This window comes from Lates calcarifer, linkage group LG2, assembly GCF_001640805.2.
Source record: "Lates calcarifer isolate ASB-BC8 linkage group LG2, TLL_Latcal_v3, whole genome shotgun sequence".
Taxonomy (NCBI): domain Eukaryota; kingdom Metazoa; phylum Chordata; class Actinopteri; family Centropomidae; genus Lates; species Lates calcarifer.
Genome location: NC_066834.1, coordinates 4,539,604 through 4,560,898, shown reverse-complemented (window position 1 = coordinate 4,560,898; position 21,295 = coordinate 4,539,604). Strand labels below are relative to the sequence as shown.

Below are 21,295 nucleotides of genomic sequence, written 5' to 3'. Positions count from 1 at the left end.
TTTGACATGATCTTTCCCTTCTTATGTATTTCTCCCCCGTCCTCATGCAAACATGCCTGCACATGTCTTAACACACACACACACACACACACACAAAGACCCAGTTTTATTTGGTGGTTTGTTTGTAGATCAGAGCAGGCAGGTACACTGAGCTCACTCATCCACACTGAATAACACTTTGTGCTTCACCTCAATCTCAGGCTAAATCGGGACAGTCTGCCAGGATGTGTGCATGTTTGTTTGTGTGTACCACGTTCCTGTCTCAATGCAAAATCTGATTCATTTGCCTTATCTGTTTTCTTGTCACTCCTCTGTCTTTTCATACGTTCATTTTCTTTCCGAGCAGCCAGCTCATGCAGACGCAGCCAGGTGTGTCTGTCAAGACACTTTCCTCAGCTCAAACCCAGAGAGCTCTGTGTTGTGTTGTGTGATAACGGAGCTGCCTGCTCTTCCTCACAAACTTAACATCCTTGTGTGAAAATTTGTCACACCAGAAAGGCTAAAATAAGATTATTTTAAACTCTTATCAAATCCTAGACAGTCCTGAATTCAGTGGATTTTGGTGAATAGGTGCTTTGACATTGCAAACGTGTACCGCTGCTTCTTTGCAGAGATTACCGGCAGGTTTATTTTTACATTCTGTATCCAGCAGCTTAAGAGTCTGTTAGTTTGTTAGGATAACTCGGTCAGACCAGACCAGCTTCCAGTTTACAGCCTGAGAGGAACGCAGGTAGTAAATTAAAACAGAGGTGATTTATTAGCAGCTAAATCTAAAGCCAGTTTGTGCACAACTGTGATTTATATGGAGGCAAAGTGAAAGTAAAGTTTTGACATTACAAATAAAATGGCTGCTAAAAACACTTAAAGGATAGTGCATGTGCCCGTAATTCCTGATTTATTTCATAGAAGAAACTTTGTAATTTGATGATAATTTGAGGGAAAATGGACACAGTGTTCAAATCGTGCCCTGCTAGATAATTAATTCCAGTTAACTGCCAGCAGCAGCTCTCAGCAGATAAGCTGAACATGCAAAAATGAGAGATGCACAGTTGAACTTATATGAAGAAAACGATACGTGAACGATAAGTGAACAATAAATGAACACAAATTTTTAGAATAAACTGAAGTTACTGTAAGATTGGATAGATACAAACTTTACCCTACATCCTTTTGTGTTTTAAAGCAATCAGAGTGTGCCCCCCCCCTTTCTGTTTCTTTTTAGTTACCACAAACATTTGTGCAGAAAACAATGTCATCATACTACATCCTTGAGCAACAAAGCGTGCGGGTGCTCTCTTTCATCCTCTAATATGCCACAATTAAGACATAGTTTTCTGTTGACTGTACTGACAGTGCCACCCTGTAAGTCATTGACTTTCATTGTGTGTCTTTTGCTCCGGGATGAGCTGAACCCACAGAGCCACTGACTCATCCTCTCTAGATGGAGAATGGCCTTTTCTGCAGCCTATCAGATGTCACTGGGCTCCTCTGTTGTGGTCGCAGCCATTCACAGAGGATGAATCACATTAGTAAAAGCCACCGCTGCGCCGCTCAGCAGCTCAGCTGAGGTCAGCTGGTGGCATTTGAGCGCTCTAAACCTGGAAACATGGAAACCTTCAAACAAAGTAGCTGATATTGCTGATATTTAGGGATACACTGCAATATAACACAATAACTGTATCAACCATGTCTCTGCTTATTCTGTGTGTGTGTGTGAGAGAGAGAGAGAGAGCAGGAGCCTTTGCACTGTTTTCTGTTTTAAAAGGGTCCTCGACTACAAAGACTCATCTCATTTCTCACCCAGCTGACTGATCTTTTTTCTCAATGGCATGTCTATGAATACAAACACACACACACATGTTAGTTGTGAGGACACTCACGGACATAATGAATTCCCTTGGCCCTTACTCCAACCTTAACCTACACACACACAAACACAGAGAAAGAGAAAGAGAAATAGAGAGATAAATAAGCAGAGGCTGTAGATGCAGTACATTAATAATACCTGCTGCTGCAGAAATTCGACAGCTTATATGTCTTGTGATGAAATTGTGGTACCACTTAAAACTTTTGCAGTTGTAAATAGTTGAGCAAAATGAGTGTGGTTTTTTTAAACACCATGTCTCAGTTTTCACTGTATTTGATGCTCACGAAGAGTCACAGAGGGCAAATGATTTTACTCTCACTGGCAGCACAGGGACCTGTTTTGACCTTAATATCAGTTTATATCTTTGAATGCTTTGTAGTTTGAGTTACATTTTGCTATTTGTAGGTGCTTAGTTGATGCCTGTATCAAATCAGGGTAAGTAACAGCGAGAGTCTTAACAGGTGATGTGACTAAATGGGAATGTGTGTGTTTTAACACAGTACAGAAATAGAAAAAGCATTCCCTGAAGAAAATGTGAATGCTGAGAACTGAAAGAAGCAATGTAGAAAAATGGCAGAAAATAGTGGAAAAACAGACCCATGCAGAAGCAAAACTCAGAAGCTGAAGATTTAAAACAATAGCTGAAGCCTTTATTTGAATGGCAACAACAGAAAAGAAGAAAAATCTGAATATTTTGAAAGTTAAAATGATTTCAGAAGTAGTAAGCGACCAAAAAACGTACAGAAGAAGAACCAGTAGAAGATTAAAGAAGAACATTTGGAACATTTGTTTCTGTTTCTGGAGAGAGCATGCAGCACATGTTCAGTCCGTTTTAACAGGCTGTACTGTTTTCTCCTCAACATCATCACACTGATCCAATTTTCTGCATGTGCATATTAAAACAAAAAAAATGTCTCCCTCTGGTGGTGAAAGCAGCACCCAGCACTTTCTTATCAGCTCACATCTTCAAGTGGCTTCAACCTCTGCTGTTGGGCTGCTGTTACTGTGTCACACGCTTTCTGTTAATAACGGTCTTGTGTCTTTCTGACAAAATATCACTGTTAGCTCCCAGAGAAATCAGATACAGAGAGAGAGGGATGATAATTGAGTGAAATAAAAATCCCTTCTTTTCTAGTCTAGTGCCAGTTGCCAGAAGCCCTGACCTCAAGTGTAACTCATCAGTCGGTTAGCTACCCCTGTCACAGTTAACCAGATCATCCTACATTAAAGAAAATGAGAAGTGCAGCAATTATGGTAGAAAGGAAGAAAATGGGATCAAATGTAAAAGCCTTTTAGACATGGAGAAAAGCTTTGCTGCTGAAGAATTTAACTGAAGGGGTTTTGTGATTGGTATATAATAGCCAATATGTCTGAATGATGGCCAGTGGTACCCGAGCTTTCAAACATTCATTGTTCATATAATCAGAATTTATTTACCATGCCAGCAGACGAGGGAGCAGGTTGATGTGTTGCATGTTATATTGACTTGTTTAAGTGACTCTAAATGATGCACATGATGGATTGAAAGTTATACATTCTTACTTGAAGTTCCTTAACATTAATCAGAAATGGATTTATCAATAAATAGATAATAATAATGATGATGATGATAATAATAATAAACATTTTTATTAATGTGGGCTGATTGGGTTAAGATGCTTTTCTGTTCACATGCTAACATCCCTTGTTCCTATAGAAATGCTCCCTCCTTTTATAGTTTAAATAATGATCCATTTTCTTCTAAAATGTGACCAAACTGTAAACAGAGCCTTTTATCATTCTGTCTCTTATCTCATCTGTTTAAATTCTGTGTAACCTGTCTCTGTACACATTTAATTTTTATTTTCATTTCTCTGTCTTCTTTTGAATTCCATACTTTTTATATACTTGTTCTCTGGCCCTCATAAATCAAGAATGTTTGTCTTGTTTGTTTTGTGTTTATGCTGTTTTATCGCTCTTTGTCCTGGCTGCGTGGGAGAGCAGGAAGCTTGCTGGGAAACCATTTTAAAACGGAGTCAGGCCCACAGCTGGTAATGTTTTTCATTGCTCTGCTGTTTTTCCTGCTTAAAACAACAAAACAAATAAGTAAAAATAATTCCAAAACACATTTCACAGTCCTGTTTTGCTCTTGTAAAATGTTATGTGCAAAAAATATTCAACAATATCTTTACCCTTGACCCTGTTCAGAGTAAATGTATCATATTTAATAATATTTTTGGCCTTTTTACATAGTTAGAAAATGTTATCAAGACTCAGAGTGTCTGTGAATACCTAACTACCAACACACACTCACGTGTGTATACCCACCATGTTTCAGCTGTTGCGTTTAATTGAAGCCGACCAGATCTTCACTAACAGTGTAAAAAGTCACTCCACAGTACAACCATGGCATCCTCATTGTAAATATAAGGAAGAAATAGAAGTGTAAATAAAAGTGGCTGAATCAAGGGACTCCACAGTTTGCAGAAACAAGCTATAAACACAACATTTACATTAGCAAACACGTGCTTATTTACTCAATCCACCAGACGTAAAGTAACACGATCATTCATTTGGAGTAGTGTTTCTGTTTCTGGTCCAGTCCAATATTTATTCTCGTCTTAGCTCTGTTTTGGTCTCCACCAACTGGTAAGGGAACTGTCTGTATCATTAGCAGCTAAATTCTCCAGTGTGTTCACCAGGTTGCTGATTTTGTTTGTCTGTCGTTTGGTGCTGAGCAGGTAGACTGCAGCGGCCTGCCGCTCCTATAGATGAAAGCAGTGAGTGTAAACCAAAACAGCAAAGTTACAATGAGCTGAAAGACGCTAAAACACTCTGTGTAGTTGATGGAAAGTGGAACCAGGTGATATTTTACAGTGGGTTTGTCATAAGGAACGAGCTCTTTCACATCACACATAGTCATCTGATCCATTGTTGATATTAAAATAGTGATTGCAGAAATGTTTTTGGCCAAAATGAAATCAGTGTCAGATACAGTAGGCTTTAATGTAAAAGATGCACCTTCTTTTCATCCTCCTCCTTACAACTCTCCTACATCACTTTTTCTTTTTTCTCTCTTTCTTTCTGTCCTCAGGCTTGCCCAGAGGCCTGGCCGCTAGTCTGAGTCTCCAAGTGAGAGACGCAGCTTCACACTCTCTTTTTTGTGAAAAATAACGCCATTAACACTGCCTGGACAGCTAGCAACTTCTGCGTGGGTGTTCCTCTAATAGAGCAGACTTGTTTAGACAGCAGAATCGCTGATCAGCTTATTATCCATGCCTTTTTAAGTTTGCCTTTATGTACCTATTACTGGAGAAAACTGAGCCTCAATGACAAAATGTATGTCCCAGGAAGCAGCAGAAGAAGAAACTGGTGATAAATCAGAGAAAATCTGTTTACTACACAGATATTTGTTATGTGGTCTGACAGGTGGGATTCATTAACCCCACAGTCTAATGTGGTAAACCCCCCCGAAGCACGTGCTGTAATCCCTGTGGGACTCTTCATAACTCGGCCTGCTCTGCTTCATACACCCCAGGGTTGCAGTAATCTCTAACTGTACTCGATGAGCACATATTTCTTCCTCTCTGTGTGTCTCTCTCTGTCTGAGTCTCTTCCCTCTGTCTGTTGCATTCACACAGTCACACACACATGCGGCATCGACACTGCGCTTTCACAGCTGTCACTCTTCTTGTTGTCATTCTTTACACATCCCCTCTCTCTCTGTTTTTCGCGCTGCTCTCTGACCAGAGTGCTCGCCGTGTGGGAGGCACAGCTTTCTCTCTCATCCACACATAAACACGCATCCTTGACTTTCACATCTTGTTAGACCTATCACGTCCGTGCGAAATCACAGAAGACCTGTGATCAGATTCAGCTACCTCTCTGACCCCCCACCACCTCACATTCGCCCTCTCCAGGGGAGCTTTCGGTCAGTATTTCCGCGCCGGTGCATATTATACAGCATTTGACCGTCTAAGCCCCTATCACACTCGTTACCCCCCAACACACAACAGACTCTCAGCCCCCCTAGGCAGCTCCAGACCTTCACCCTGACTATTGCCTCACACCTCATGACAAGCACATGATGTGGGAATGGCCATGGCTCAGGTATTAGCGGAGACAAAAACTGAAAAAAGTGAGACAAGGGGATAAAGGCAAGCTTGTTAGACTGGTGGAACATTTTCTATTGTGCTGAGGTTATTCCTTCATGTCTATAAAAACATGTTGAGCTTGCTTATTCTCATATCATGTTTCAGGGAAATTATACTGTAATGTGTGAGGATGTACTGGATTGATATCTCTGCTGATACTGACCTGGATCAGGTGTCACTCAGATGATTAATCACATTAATGGCAACAGTGCAACTTTATATTTTTTTCTATACATCCTCACCTGTTATTGAAAAACTATAGGCTGTTACATCTTCAGTTTACCTTGCACAAAGAATGATGACTGAACAGAGTGATCTCAAACTGTTCCACACAGTGAAGTATATGGATTTGAAATGTAAAGAAAAGAAAAAAGAGCGCCCCCTAGTTTCAGCACCTTGGTATCATACGTGCACGTTCACTGTCATGGTTTACTGGGTCCATCCCTGTACAAGATCGTGCTATCGCTTTTCTGAAAGCGGAAGGAATAGTCTGACATTTTGGAGAATCCGCTTATTTGCTATCTTGAGTTCGATGAGAAGATCAATACCACTGTCATATCTGTGTGTTAAATATAAAGTTGGAACCAGGAGATGATAAGCTTAGCTTAGCATTAAGAGTGGAAACGGGGGAAACAGCTACGTCATATGTTGTGGGATTATTCTGTTAAAACAAAAAAAGAGCGGTTTTGTAAGGGGTTATTGTCATGTTCACTGGAGTTACCATAATTACCAGTTTCTCACTTGGAAATGGCTTTCATGTCAATATCTAAGGCGAGCAAACCGGGCTCGAGTCAAAGTCTATTGTTAAAGGTTATTGAATGTTCAAACAGTAGATGTAGTTTTATTGAAGAAACATGTTATTTTTTGCTTTACAACTCCGCCATAAAACTGTCACTCAGTGTTATTACACTTCAAATTAAACTTCTGTGCCATTAATAGTGTTTTATTTTTTTAGTGTCCTAAAATGTCAGAGTCTTCCTTTAAATGCGCTTCACTTTACATTTCAAACAGAATTTGCAGGTGCCCAGTGGGAACCAGTTTTCATTTCTGTCCTCAAGCGTATCTTTGGCACATCAGGACATTTTTTTCCCCCTATGTGACTTTTTATGCCATAATGTTGCACAATCCAAACACTTTCCTAAACAGCTGCTCCTAAAATACACACACAGAAACACACACACAGACAAGCAAAGCTAGATATTGCTTACAGCAATGGGTACACTGCTGTGGCAGACAAAACAGCAACAGTATGATATGCTTTTCCCTCCTGATGCAGCGGCCTGAGCATTAGTTTCCTTCAGACAGAGGTATTTTCAGTTCGTGTCCTGCACAGCTTAGCAGACTTAGTTTGATATTTGCACACATTCATTATGGAGGAGACATTACATATGAAAATCAAGTGACTGAAATGTTGTGTTGACATTGCATAACACATTTGCACCTATTCATTAAGATAATCACATATCTTAATTATTAATGTGGATAATTTTACATTCACAGTACAGAAATAAATGGTGTGAATAATATAGAAAATTAATATATATTCAGGAGAACTCCATATTAGCACTGGCATGCTGTGCCTTAGTCAAAATGGTCAAATGAAATCCAATTGCAATTTACATTAAATACTTTTCCAACCTCCATTTAGACCTCCTATGATCCAAATTATAACTTCACCCTCCCTTTACCCCCGCCCTCCCCTCCATCTTTTTGACCCGTCTTCAGAGACTCAAGTTCTTAGTTCTTTTAATCTGTAAAATTAGACTTGGATCTTTATATAGTTATTACTTTCCCTCTCTTTTTGTGTTCTTTAGGTTCAAAGTGAGCATCTTATCCCTGTAAAGCTAAAGCATGGAGTCTGTTATGCGTACATGGTTTTATAATGGCAGTTGCACATGTGTGTCGTATGCAAATGGTATGAATGTTATTATAATTGCTTATTCTCTGAGGAATTAATATGTGAAGTTCCTATTATCCATCCTCTCATCCCTCTTAACCTTTCTTTCCCCTCATTTCAGTCTCTTAACCTTCTTTCCTCTCATGTTTCTCCTCCATCCTCTCTTCTCTGTTTTATCCACTTGTTTCTTGTTCTCACTCCAAGAACTCAAGGAGTCTTTCTCTCCTCTCCCTCACTGCACTCTCACTGCTTTGATACAAGTGGTTGGTTTATTAAAACACTATTTATACTGTAGCTCTCTTCATATTATATCACAGCAGTTCCCACTCCAATGTAACTTCTTTCTTTTCTGTTTTTCTTTGTCAGCTCAACTTTTGATTATCGAACAAATTGCTTCCCATGGACTCTTACTTTCCAAAAAGAAAGTAAGAATCCATGGAAGCTGCAGCTTCTCTTCTCTTCTCTTCTCTTCTCAGTTTTCATTTCTCTTTGCGTCTTTGACTCTCAGCAGGCAGCAAGGACAACTTAACTCTGAAGTAAGATCGCCTCTCTTTCTCCTGTTGTTCATCCCACAGAGACTTTTGAGGTCCTGATGAGGCAGGCGGAGAATCACACCATTGCCACCCTTCAAGAGTCGTACCGCAGCATGGCTGATCAGGCTGCGGGCCCTGTGCGGGAACTCTTCACTGACATCGGCCTCTTCCTGCTGGGGTCCGAGCTCAGCGTCGACGACTTAGTGCAGCGATTCTTTGACGCTCTCTTCCCGCTGGTCTACAACCACCTCATCAACCCGGGCCTCAGCGACATATCACCAGGATACGCTGAGTGTGTGAGGTCATCGAGTCGTGAAGTGAGACCTTTCGGTGGGGCGCCCGGCCAACTGGCTGATCAGATTTCTCGCTCCGGGGTCTCTGGGAAGCTGCTTCTTCAGGCACTGCACCTTGGCATCGAGGTCATTAATACTACAGACCACTTACAGCTGAGCCGCGAGTGCAGGCGGGCCCTGCTCAAGATGCACTACTGTCCTCACTGCCAGGTATGGATGCGTGTGTCTGAAGTGTGTTTATTGATTTGAATTAATGAAAGTCTTCACTGGAATCACTGTAATTTGCTTCACAGGGCTTAACACAGTCCAAGCCCTGCATGGGATACTGCCTCAATGTGATGAGGGGCTGCTTGGCGAGCATGGCCGAGATTGACGCCCACTGGAGGGAGTTTGTTCGCTCACTGGAGGGCCTGTCGGTACGGATGCAGGGGCCTCAGGATTTAGAGCAAGTACTTCTGGGAGTTCACACGCTGCTTCATGATGCTGTCGGGCAAGCTCAGAAAAATGGACCTCGCCTTTCAGCACAGGTTAGATCGTCTTTGAGGAGACTGTACTTAGTCTCTGTGGGAGGAGAAGGAGTAAAGGATAAACCATTTCAGTCCTGGATTTCTTTTTATATTGAATTACACTGCTATTCAAGCTGCTAGTACCATGTCAGATAGATATGTGGTGTGGAGACCGAAGATAAATTGCTTGAAATTGCACATACCACACACAACAACAGGCCAGTCAGAGCAGAGCAGGCCAAAACTCTCCAGAAAAATATCTGTGTGACTCCAAAGTGGTCAGGAACTTAGTAGTTAAACCGCCAGACAGAAGAGGACAACAGCTATTCCTCAGGCCTAGACTTATTTACCCAAACTAGGAAGTCTTTATCCATCATTATCATCCATAAAGTCTTTATTTTCACATGTAACTTTCTGTCTCTGATTGTTATTTGCTGTGAAAAAACTGCTCTTAGATGTTTGTTACTCAACTTGCACCATCCTTCCTGTATCATTTGAGACGCCACAGCTCCATCTTGTGGTTGACTGGTGTAACTGCTGCTTCTCAAGCTGCACATGCTGTACACGCAGAAATCTGAGATGATAGGCTTGGCTGCACTAATGGCCTTAGTATAAACATCTGTCACTCCCCCAGCTAAAATAAGGCCTGTTTGTCATGCACCAGTACAGTTTAACAAGATTTGCAGAGTCTCAAAATGCACATTTCCTCCTGGGGTGTTTAGACCTAAATTTGTGTCTGTCTCTTTGGGTAATAAGGTGCACAAACTGTGTGGCCCAGTGAGCAGGAAGCCTGCACAGTCAGTCAGCATCCAGCACAGCAGCAGCAGCAGAGAATCCATCCCTCTCAAAGGTCCCATCAAAGTGTCTGGAGACTCGCTCGCTGTCAGGAGAAGGTAAGAGGGTGAAAGATGCCAAATGTGTTCATAGAAAAAAAGTGTCCTCTTATGATTTTAATTCATAAAACTGCAATTAATTCCTAAAAATGCTTTGAAAAATAAGTTAATCATTTGTGTATGCATGTGGCTGCTTTCTCAGGGACTTTCTGAACAGTCTACGTCACTATCGTACCTACTACGGTGGCCTGGCAGATCAGCTGTGTGTGAGTGAACTGGTCTTTGGTGATGGGCTGTCCTGCTGGAATGGAACGGACATTGTGAAAAGGTTTGTTTTAAAGACGTTAATAATACAGATGGGTGACAAATAGAATAAAACCATTTTAGGTAATGTTAGGTTGACATGTGGTGAGTTATTTTCATCAAACTATTCAGTGACTCAAGCTTTGCATGAAAGCATCTACATTTATGTATCTATGCAGGTTTTTTTTCTTGAATTTGTCACCCATTTGTTGCTTTTTTTTAGTCTTGCATGTCAATATTCTTCACTGTTAATTTTATGGCACGCTGCTGTTTCATAACTGTATGACAACATCCAGACAAACATGTCCAAATATTCAGAGATATAAGTGCATACTGTACATCCACTATTTTAAGCATTAAGGAAATTTATTTTACATATCAACAAAGCATTGCAGGAACAGAATTAATTTCAGAGCTCTGTCAGTCATACATACACCGTATTTTCGCACCACTACAAATTATACTAAAATTGAAGGTATGTGCACTCCACTCAAAAGTACAGTATGTTTTTCTTATTGCTACTTCTCTTGGATGCTTGAGCTTCACTGTGCAGAGTGATATATGTACAGTGTTTGTTTTCACACTCGTGTGCTGAAGGGGGAACATTTTTCTGTGCTCACCTTAAATCTCAATGTGAATCCTTCTGTTTGCAAAGACTGAGAATTAACTTTTCGGTGACACAGAAGAAATCTTGTGTCAAATAGTCAAACTTTAAAAACAAAAATTATTTGAATATTCGTAGATTCTAGATTTTTAAATGAGGGAAGAAGAAGAAAAATTTTATTCACCATGTCATACACAAAGTATTATCATTCAAAGCTGTGTATTTATATTTATATTACACATATCATCTGTTAGTTTCTTAGTTATTGCTGTAAAAACAAAGGTTGTTTGTGGCAGAGATCTGATTTCTGGTTTACTGTTAAACTAAACCTTGGTTCTTTGGTTCTAATTTCGTGAAAACCTCCCCATATTCTGCTGGCAGATAAACATACAATTTAATTAGCTCTAGAAACATCTCATTGTGTGATCCTGGCATGAGCAGACTGTTTGTACACCATCTGACCCTGGTCTAACACACTCACACACACACACACACACACACACACACACACACAAACACCCTTCACATACATACTACCCCCACGGTCAAACTGACACCAATGTAGAATCAATCTATTAGCTGTTAGTGCCCACTACATAGATCTTGGATATGAATGATTGTGAAGTGGAGCAGACAAACTGGCCTCTTTCATACTCGTAGTATCAGTTGGCGGCCTTGTCTCCATTACATCACAGCTCTCCATCTTACCCGTGCTGTCATCACTCAAGGACCCTCTCATATATTCTCAGTCTGTGGTTGTTCCTCTTAACTGTCAGCTGCTGTCAGTGCCGTAGAAATGGCAGGTGGGCCCGTATTTCAAACCATGGTGAGGTTGGAGTTGCCGGTTCAGGTTAGACGGTCCATTGTAAAGGATGACAGCCTTGTTGAGGTTGTTTCACAGCTGCTGTGTGTAGGTAAGAAAGGAGGAGGGTGTAAAAGGGAAGACGGTCTTTCACAACCTTCTGAGCAATCTGAGAGATTCGACTTCTTAAGAATGTGGCGCTGGGTGTCGCTCATCAAAAATGACATTACTGTGGAGACACTGCATCAAGGTTAAGTTTTACTCTGACATTAACAGTTTAAGCTTTTCATCTTTTTGTTATTTTCCAACTGGCACTTCAAGTTTCCATTTCAAAAGAGGCAGCCATCTCTGAGAATAGAGATGTTTCTTATGTGCTGGAGAAAGAGGCAGGCCAGCAGGCTGCAGGCTGTCTATCATCCCTGCCAGCAGCCTCTGGGAAATGTTTATGGTCTGCAGGCCTCTCTGAGCTCTTTAACCCTCCTTCCTCTTTTCCTCATTCACACACGCGCTTATTGACAGAAACTCATTCACCTCATGTTGACTCACACAGATTTCCATTTTGATTCAGTCATTACTAAAAAGTCAAGGAAGAAAGCTGAAGAACTGAGAGATGTTAAGAATCTAAGGAGACGAGCCTCCAAGGAGACTATCGAACGGGGTCCCTGCAGCCTAGCAGGCTTCCTGCAGATCTACAACCCTGTGCTGCTTTCTATTACCCTAGAACCATAGATGAGTGGCTGGGAGTCAACACAAGCTGAGACAAAAGCAATAAATAACCTCCTGCCTACGGGTCATAACCCAACATCCACTGAGAGAGAGGGGAATAAAACTCACTGCCGGATGGTGGCTGATTTACAGAAGCTTATTGAGGCCTCAGAGACCTTAAACGATTGGTTCAGTGGCTGTGTGTGTGTGTGTGTGTGTGTGTGTGTGTGTGAAACTGTACATGTAAGCATGTGCAGATGCCTTTTATAACAGCCCCTTGCATGTGTTGGCATGGACTGTTTCATGGTCTCAGAGAAGTGGTGAATTGCACCAGAGCTTTGCCTTATTTAATAAAAAAAGGACGAGCAAAAAACACGACACAGGAGCCTGAGATTTAAGAGAGATTTAATGCATGTCCTCATCTGGGTCCCTGGTAAACAAAAAGATAAAGAACAATCAGATAAGATCATAGAGGAAGAACACAAGCAGCTTTCATCTCAATGTCTGTGTGAATATACATGATGGGGTCTCGCTTCAGGGGGGATTTTGCAAACACATTCTTTCTCTCTGTTTGTCTCTTTGTCTCCTGGTCTGTGCCTCGCTTATACTCTCATACTGCGAGGGAAAAAAAAGGTTGGATATGAAATTTTCTGATTAGTATTCTGGCTTATTAACAGTGTTTTTACCTTTTATGACAACTAATTCTACCTGAATTAATCCTATTATATGCAGGCTTTCACAGAGTTATTGACACTCACAGCAGAAAGCGAAATGATGCCAAATAAGAGAAAATAGATATTTTTTCAGTTTACAAAAACAGGACAAACAGTTTTGGCTGTTTTGCTTCATGATACCAAAACATGTTCTAAGGATTTGTGTATGGGACTGGGTATCACACATCAATACTGTTTTGCTATCAACAGAAATGTGTCTTAATACTGAAAGTTGTCATTGAATGCCCCTTAAGATTTGCGGTCTTGTTCATCAATCAAGATTTCACTGATTTACGGCAAAATGGGCCCAATTTTAAGGCATAGACTTTATTTTGGCAGGGCTCTGGTATTGTTTTTTTCATGTTCAGAAAACAATTTAGTTTTGAGCAGCTTTTATTAAACCTGCAATAATTAAATTTTCGGGCCCCCTGGGAGCAATGGGAAAAAGCTGTAAACACAGGACAATTATCAGCTTTTAGGCTGAAGAGTTGCCTATTAAAACACCCAGCAGTTATTAAGCAGATATGGAGCAACATTAACATTCATTTGGAGATGTGTTTATGTCCATCTGAGTGATGCAAGTCTAATATTCAATCTCTTTTAGCTCTGTTTTTGGTCTCTACCAACTCCTGAGGGAAATAACTGATGGTTTTTTTTTTTTTTTTTTTTTGTAAGGTGCTAAATGCTCCACATTGTTCAGCAGCTAGTTGTCAACTTTGTGTGTCTGCTGTTTGGTGCTTAGATGGTTGTGTACATTAACTTTTTGGAGATTGTTTTGCTGAAAACAGCTTCTTGTTGTGGCTGAAAACAGTACTAACAAAAGTGAACCAAAACTGTTTCGCATAAAACAAGGAACTGTATTGACTCCAGTGTAGACTGATTAAAAAGTTCTTGTGATTTACATCAGTGGACAGCATGAGATAAAAATATAAAACAGTGAAACATCCCCCGAGCTGTAGAAGTGACAGTGATCTTCTTTGGTTGGAGACACTGTCCCTGTCTGGGCAGAAAGGTTAACACATTCCCACATACTTTCCACATCTGTCATGGATACACACACACAATAAAGGAATGGCAGGTTGCCATGAGCCGCCTGCTCTCTATGAGCACACATACACACACACACACAGATACACACAGCAGTTATGGTGGCAGTCGAGACTTGGATGAAGAATGAAACCCGCTCTAGTCCTAGCTACTGTTTTATCTCTGTTTCTCTGCTGGAGTAACTGACTGACAAAGACAAAATTGCATTAGTCATGGGAAGAGATTACAGAGATGCTCATTCCTTTTCAGTTGCCACACATTTACTTCCTAATTCAGTTTGACACCTGATCCTAAAACTTACATGTGAGCATGTGCAAGGGAGCAAACCTATTTTTGAATGTATTTTATTATTTAAAAAAAAATCCTTTCTTTTTGCCTTCCTCCTGCCAATGGGAGACAACAACCAGGAGTTATAGCTGTGCTAAAAAGCTACAGCCTCAACAAGTACGATTGTAATGTTTTATTCATGATTACCTCCTCTGGTGTAGACTTGCTTTAATTCATCCCCACCTGCAGCCTGTCTCACGGCTGCCAACACACACCAGGTGTTTGGGGTGTGTTTATATTTTCTGAGTGCCTTTTTCTAATTGAGTACAACTGTTTTTTTTATTTTTACGATAATAAGGCAACTGACCTTGCATGCTGCTGGAATTTAACACAGAGGGATAAGTACTGCTTGATGAATGGCGCAGTTTGTATTGAAAAGATGCTTGAAGACAGGCGGGCAGCTTCTGAGTGGGGTCTTTCATTTAATAGGCCACCCCTCATGCTGGAGTGGCTGTCTGAGCGCTGACCTTTGACCTTTGACCTGTCCCTGCGTCTTTTGCTGCCCGGTTAATCCTGAAGAGGTTAATCACATGGTAATATGAGCCTTGGAGTCGTAGAGCGGACCTCTTCACAGTGTGTGGCCAGTTAACAGGAAGGGATTGATTTTGTAAAAGTAGATCCTTGCTACTCTGTTCTCTCATTTCCGTTTTATTCCACTCCTCATACGACTGCTTCGTCATTTGCCTATTCTGTCATTTCTCTGCTATTCACTTCCACCCCCCGCCCCCCCACTAGTCGTGAGGCTCAGGTGATATTCCTTGGCTTAACTGAAATGACAGCATTTAAGCTCTGCTAATAGGAATCCACTGAAGAAGCATCAAGAGCTTAGGTTATCCCAGCCTGCACAGGGAGTATACTTCCTCATTTGAGGGCTGTCTGCGCCTCACTGCGATATCACATACTGTCCCCCGGTAGAGAACATCATGTGTTGAATTAGAAGATATTGCACTGGTACCCAGCCTTTTCAACTTGTGTCCCATTTAAAAACAAGCAGTGACCATTTGTGACCCCTCATCACATGCTGTGTACGTCTCTTAGTTGTGAGCTGTCAGCCAAAGAGTTTTCTTTGCTGTTAAATCATCTTGACTCCTGAAAAAAAACTTGAAGCTCTTTGCAGGGGTCTCAACCCCCATGTTTGGAATCATACAATGAGGAAGTGAAGCCAATATAAATATAGCATGTATATTAACCCCTCTCTGACAGCTCAAAAAATATACTTAACATTGTTTTACCGGCTTGATACTTGATAAAAATTGTTCCTCTTAGGGATCTAATCAACAATCTAATTGTTGACACATAGCCCATATAATGAATGAAACATGAAATATTTCCCAATTTCGTGATCAAACAATGCTGCTCGGTCATTTCTATATTTTGTCTCCTTCATTTAAAGTGCAAACCCAATTTAAGGCAATTGGATTTTAATAAGGTCAGAAAAAAGAAAAAGAAAATTTAAGGTCAATAAAAGTTCTCTTTGCAATTATCATTATTTTTACAAATACAGCAGAGGAGTCTGTGGGACTCAAAACAATTAGAAAGTGAAGCCAATTTCAACAAAACATGAGGGTTATAAGAATAATTACTTTATGTCAAATTCATACTACATGTACATATAGTAGGAGGCCCTCCAGATGTGCAGCATCAAATAAACATAACCTCACAGCTGGCTTTCTTTGTTCAGTGCACATATTAATGCCCACTCCTTGATCCATTAATAAACCTGCTGACAAAGCTACTGTGTTGCATTCAGTAAAATGACTTTGGTCATTGCGGTCGTAAATCCCAATGCCTGCACTTCAGCCTTGATTTAGTGCTGCTGCAGCTCTCTTTGACCAGCAGGTGGAGCTCTGCACTTTGGGTTACACACACAGATCTATACACATACACGGAGGCACACTCACACACATACACCAGAAATATGCCAGATTGCTGATCACGCGGCTGCTTCTCTGCATCAGTTTTGATGATGTATGCTGTGGAGTGGTGGTTCCTATCCATGTTGTCCCTGACAGTGACAGACAGAAAACAAAATTTAAATGATAAACAGACACAGCAGAACATCAAGTCTCACCACCTCCTCCTGCGTTCGTTTGCAGTGATGAACTGACCTAATTTTGAATGGGAAGGAATAACCTTTTAAACATGCACTGTCAAATATATTATGCATAGCTGTCCTCTTAGTCACTCTCATGCGAGAAAGTAAGAGAGTTGTTTCCTTCCAACCCATGAGAAAAACAACCTGAAATAAATGTAATATAGAATCCCCAGTACCTCAAAGGCTACCAACAGCTCATAAAGTTGACTTCAAATATAGCTGAGGTTTTTTTTCTTTTCCTGCCTGGGAACCAACTGGATAATTTAGTGTCTTGTCCTAAGAATCATGCTTCCGACACCAAGCGCAATAGTTTTGTTTTGACTCATTCTTGGTCTTATTCTTTTGGGTAAGCACTAAACGAAATAGTAACAAAAGAGTAATTCATAAATTTACACATCCTAAAATTAGACAAAAAAAGAGAAGGATAGAGATGGGTGGGCTGATTGAGAGAGAAAGAGAGGAGAGAAAGATGAGAGGCAGAAGAAGAGGAGAGGGGACGTTCTTGAAGAGCTCCTCAGTATTGCGACAGCTGGCTACTGCAGATAACCACAAAACCACTGGAGCACTTGAGGTCTGGGTGCTGCATGGCTAGAGTTCCACTCCAACATGACCTTATATCCTGCCTGGGTTTAGACGCAGGGGCTCGGTCAGAGTACCACATCCTGACGATTATCCCAAGTGACAGAATCAAGAAGTCTGTCTGGCTGACTAAATTGAGTTCATAAATCCCTCTTGTATGTGAGCATAGTGTGTGTGTGTGTGCGCATGTGCATTTCTGTCTGCTTTTGCAACCCCCCCCCCCCACAGTTTTCAAATTATGCAAGATTGCTCTGAACAGATAAATTTTCAATCTAGCTGGAAAAGAGAGTTGTCATTTATTTGTGTTCAGATAATATCCCTGATGTTGCTACAGTAACTGCCAGTGAGACCACTGTACAGAGGAGACAGTAAATTCAGAGTTAGCTGGTTGCAGGTGGTGCACGTATGTGTGTGTATATCTAGTCCCATTCATTTTTCAGTGAGTCCACTCCCTTTTGCTTCTCAAGCATCGTGTCCCTCCATTCCACCCACCCACCCACTGCCACCACCACCACCACGAGTTGGACGTCTGCCTCCAGCATCTGGAGCAGATTGCGACCCTGCAGTGTGCCAGGTAGCAGGACATTAACAGCCAAGGCCTTATTGTCCACTGATGAGCTGTCAGAGCACACACCCTCAACCCCCCCTTGTGTGATATCAACCTGCCTCCATCTACTGTCGAGCACACACACTCAGTCCCTGCGGAGCACTCTTCCTCTTTAGCTCAGATATAAATCAGAGGCCGCTGAAAAACGGGGAACAAAGAGTTGGAAAAAATGTGAAGTTAATGCTCATAAAGCGGGAGCAGAGGTAGCACATCTTTGGTGAGAAAACCCTCTGTGTGAATGGGATCTATTGTTTCATCATATAAAAGACAAAATGTCTTGCTTTATGATTTAATCACAAGGACACAGTAATATTATTTTGATAACAAAAGCTGTTTCTCACAGCTCTTAGCAGGAATACGTCTGCACAGACCAGTAAACAATGGACTAATAGAGTACTTTCAGTAATGGACATCTACAGTAAAGCCCGTGATATTTCTTATTTGGTTTTGCTTTGTGTATGGAGAGCTGGTAGTATTTTTCTCTGTTATCTGTTATTGTGACAATTACGATATTGGGATGAATACAGAATAAAAGCTCAGTGCCTAATGTCGAATTCAGCACTTTGCTGCAGTAGCTCTAAGCATGTCTGCACATGAATTAGAGTTGCGTGCAGTCTTATCAAGGGCGCCTTATTTCATATTGACTTCATGACTACGCGTGGACCGTATCCATGTTGAGTTCTGCTCCAGAAGAGACTTAATTTCTCTCTTGCAGGAGTGTGGCTGGAAACAAAGACTCTCATATCTTTGTATCATTGTCTTGGTTTATCTCACCGCTGCAGGCTTTTGACAATATGTGTGGTACCTTCTGTTCCTTTGATTTTCCACTCATTTGTTAACTAAACATGCTTCCCATTTACTGCCACAAAGTGAAAAATGTAGTAGTCATTAAGTATTCATTACCTGTGCAATTTGTTTCTTCTTTATGCACTTTTAGCCTGGAGAATATTCTGAAGGCGTAGGTAACTTGCATTTGGAATATTGACAGTTTTAGAAGGCAACCTTTACGCTGTTCGGTGTTATATTATTTATTATTTCACAAAGAAATGTTAGAGCCAGTCAAACTGCTCCTTATCTTTAAAATATTCCTCAAGTATTTCAGGATGCAGTATCATTTGCTTATCGAGAAACTCGTGACAGTCATTTGTCTTTTCTGCCTTTATCAGGGAGTTTGTAGCCACAGAAGACTCAGCACCTCTTTATAAGTGGAAACCTACCTTTTAGCTCCTGACCTAAGCTGAAAGCTAGGTGTGAATATGCTCTCATTAATCTCACCTCCCACAGTAAAAGGTCTGAGTCTGGAGGCTCCCTGAGAATTAATCTAAATAGCTCTTTCATTTCTCTGACGTAAACACAAATGTCTCCAGCAACAATGTGGCACACTGCAGGATGCCCTGAGACCAGACTTTGCTCTCTTATCATTGTCCCTGTAATGTTGTCCTGCAGTTTCTATGGAAACCAAGCCGGCCTTATTAAAAAAAAAAAAAAAAGAAAGAAAGAAAAAAGTTTCACCTTCTCTGAGTCTGCCCTTTACCTGACAGCCAAGATAAACGAGCAGGGTCCTGGGAGGAAGGCAACACAAACATGCATCTCTGCTCAGTGGCCCGTGCTCATTGGCTCTCTGCTGGAAGCCCTTATTTACCTTAATGCTGGGAGGTGGAGGGAATGGGGGAGGCTTGAGGAGGAGTAGCTGGTGGACGGTGATGGTGTGTGTGTGTGTGTGTGTGTGAGAGAGAGAGAGGTGGGAGGGGGTGGGGGGTATAGGAATTGTGATTACTCACAATACCTCCCATCAACAACCTTGAACCATGCAGCAATAAAAAAGAAGAAAAAGGAGCAAACAACTCTTTCTGGCCCCCATAATGCACGCGGGCCAGATGATGTCATATGTCACCTTCAGCTAATGAAGGTGATGATGACATGCATGAGCGCCGCATACGTTCACCATCTGCTCGGTTCCACCACGCTGGAGCTGCTCCCCACAATGCTGCAGAGAGGAGTCAAGGCACGTCTGAACCACAGTACTCGTGTCCCACGACGCATGTGAAAGACCGCCGCCTGCATCCAGATGACTCACCGTGAGTTTAATCATACCTTCACACAGCAAGCTGCTAAAGTGACTAGTCTCTGAGGCCTTTTATTTTATATCACCTGAGCAATGGGGACGAGTTGTCCGATATGACAGTGGTCACCTGAACAAAAATCACATCATAACTTTTGAGCAGCATCATCTGTTAGTTGCCCAAAACATGGTACTCTTAAGAGATTATGTGGTTTTATTTACATGTTATGTATTAAAATAGAGGGTTAAAAAGATGCACTGAAGAGAAGCAGGAAACTAATGGTCCAGCAGAAATTAATCTACAGATTTATGTCCTGTGATTTTGAATGTATAAAATGTGTACATATTTTCAAGTACTTATGTGTGTTGACTCATCTCCACTGGGGAATTAGGTTGTTGCAGTAACAGCAGACTTAACTTTTCAATAATTTATGACATGAGATATTTAAAGAAATATGAGTCAAATAAGTAGAACAGTGTTTCATACAAACAGACCAGAGTGAAGCTGGATGTGAAACAGAGCTGAAAGTAATGGTTATTTATATTTACAATTGATTGATAACATATGTAGAGAATCAGAAAGTGTTAGTGGAAAAATAGCCATCATGAGATGCAAGAGCCTAATATGACCCCTCTTGTTAACAATGATGTAAAACCCAGAGAATCAGGAAATCATCACATTTTAGAACGGCAGGGAATGGGAGTGGCATTTTTTAACAATTAATTGATGACATTACCAGAATTGTTAATTTTCTCTTGCTTTACTTATCAGTTACTCGGCTAACTGTTCTACCAAGTATAATTTTAACACTGTACGTAGTTACACATGAAGTTAGACCTGAAACAGTTAATTGATAAGTTAATCAATCAGTGACTATTTTAACAGTCAGCAAATTCATTTATGTAGGTTTTTTTTGGGGGGGTGACACCAGTTCCAGCTTCTCAAAGGTGAATATCTTTTGGTTTTCTGTTTGAATCATTGGTTGGACAAAACAACTCATCATGAAGAAGTTATTTTAGAATATGTTGAATTGAGTTGGGCATTTTTCACTACTTGCGTCACTATTTTTATTGGTTGAACAATTTCATTGATTAAGCAAGAAAATAATGTGAAGATTAATTGATAGTGAGGGTAATTGTTAGTTTGTTGCAGCCCTGCATAACTGATAACAGCACCAGTTATCTGAGCTTCACAATGATCATTTTCCTGTTTAATGGCCACTGAGTGACAAATTACAGATTGTCTTGTTTGTTGAATTCAGTGCATAGGATAAACATCTGTGCATTTTTGCTCCATTCTCTTATTAAGTAGTTTGTGAAACAGAAGAGATAAAATTCATATTCAAATTCCTGCAGGTGATGTTTGTTCTTCATTCTGCCTGTCATTCA

General features: G+C 40.8%; 1 protein-coding gene across 2 annotated transcripts in view; it reads left to right on the top strand.

Annotated features, from left to right (window-relative positions):
• The window catches only part of gpc5a (glypican 5a), a 119,035-nt gene that overhangs the window by 19,113 nt on the left and 78,627 nt on the right, over positions 1-21,295 (top strand). For both annotated transcript variants that reach the window (XR_007814199.1, XM_018683831.2), the window contains exons 3-6: positions 8,473-8,933; positions 9,017-9,250; positions 9,986-10,122; positions 10,265-10,390. Coding sequence is in view for 1 of the 2 variants with exons in the window: in XM_018683831.2 (XP_018539347.1) it covers positions 8,473-8,933; positions 9,017-9,250; positions 9,986-10,122; positions 10,265-10,390 (958 nt within the window). In the remaining variant the exon portion in view is untranslated. The remainder of the gene's footprint in view (positions 1-8,472; positions 8,934-9,016; positions 9,251-9,985; positions 10,123-10,264; positions 10,391-21,295) is intronic.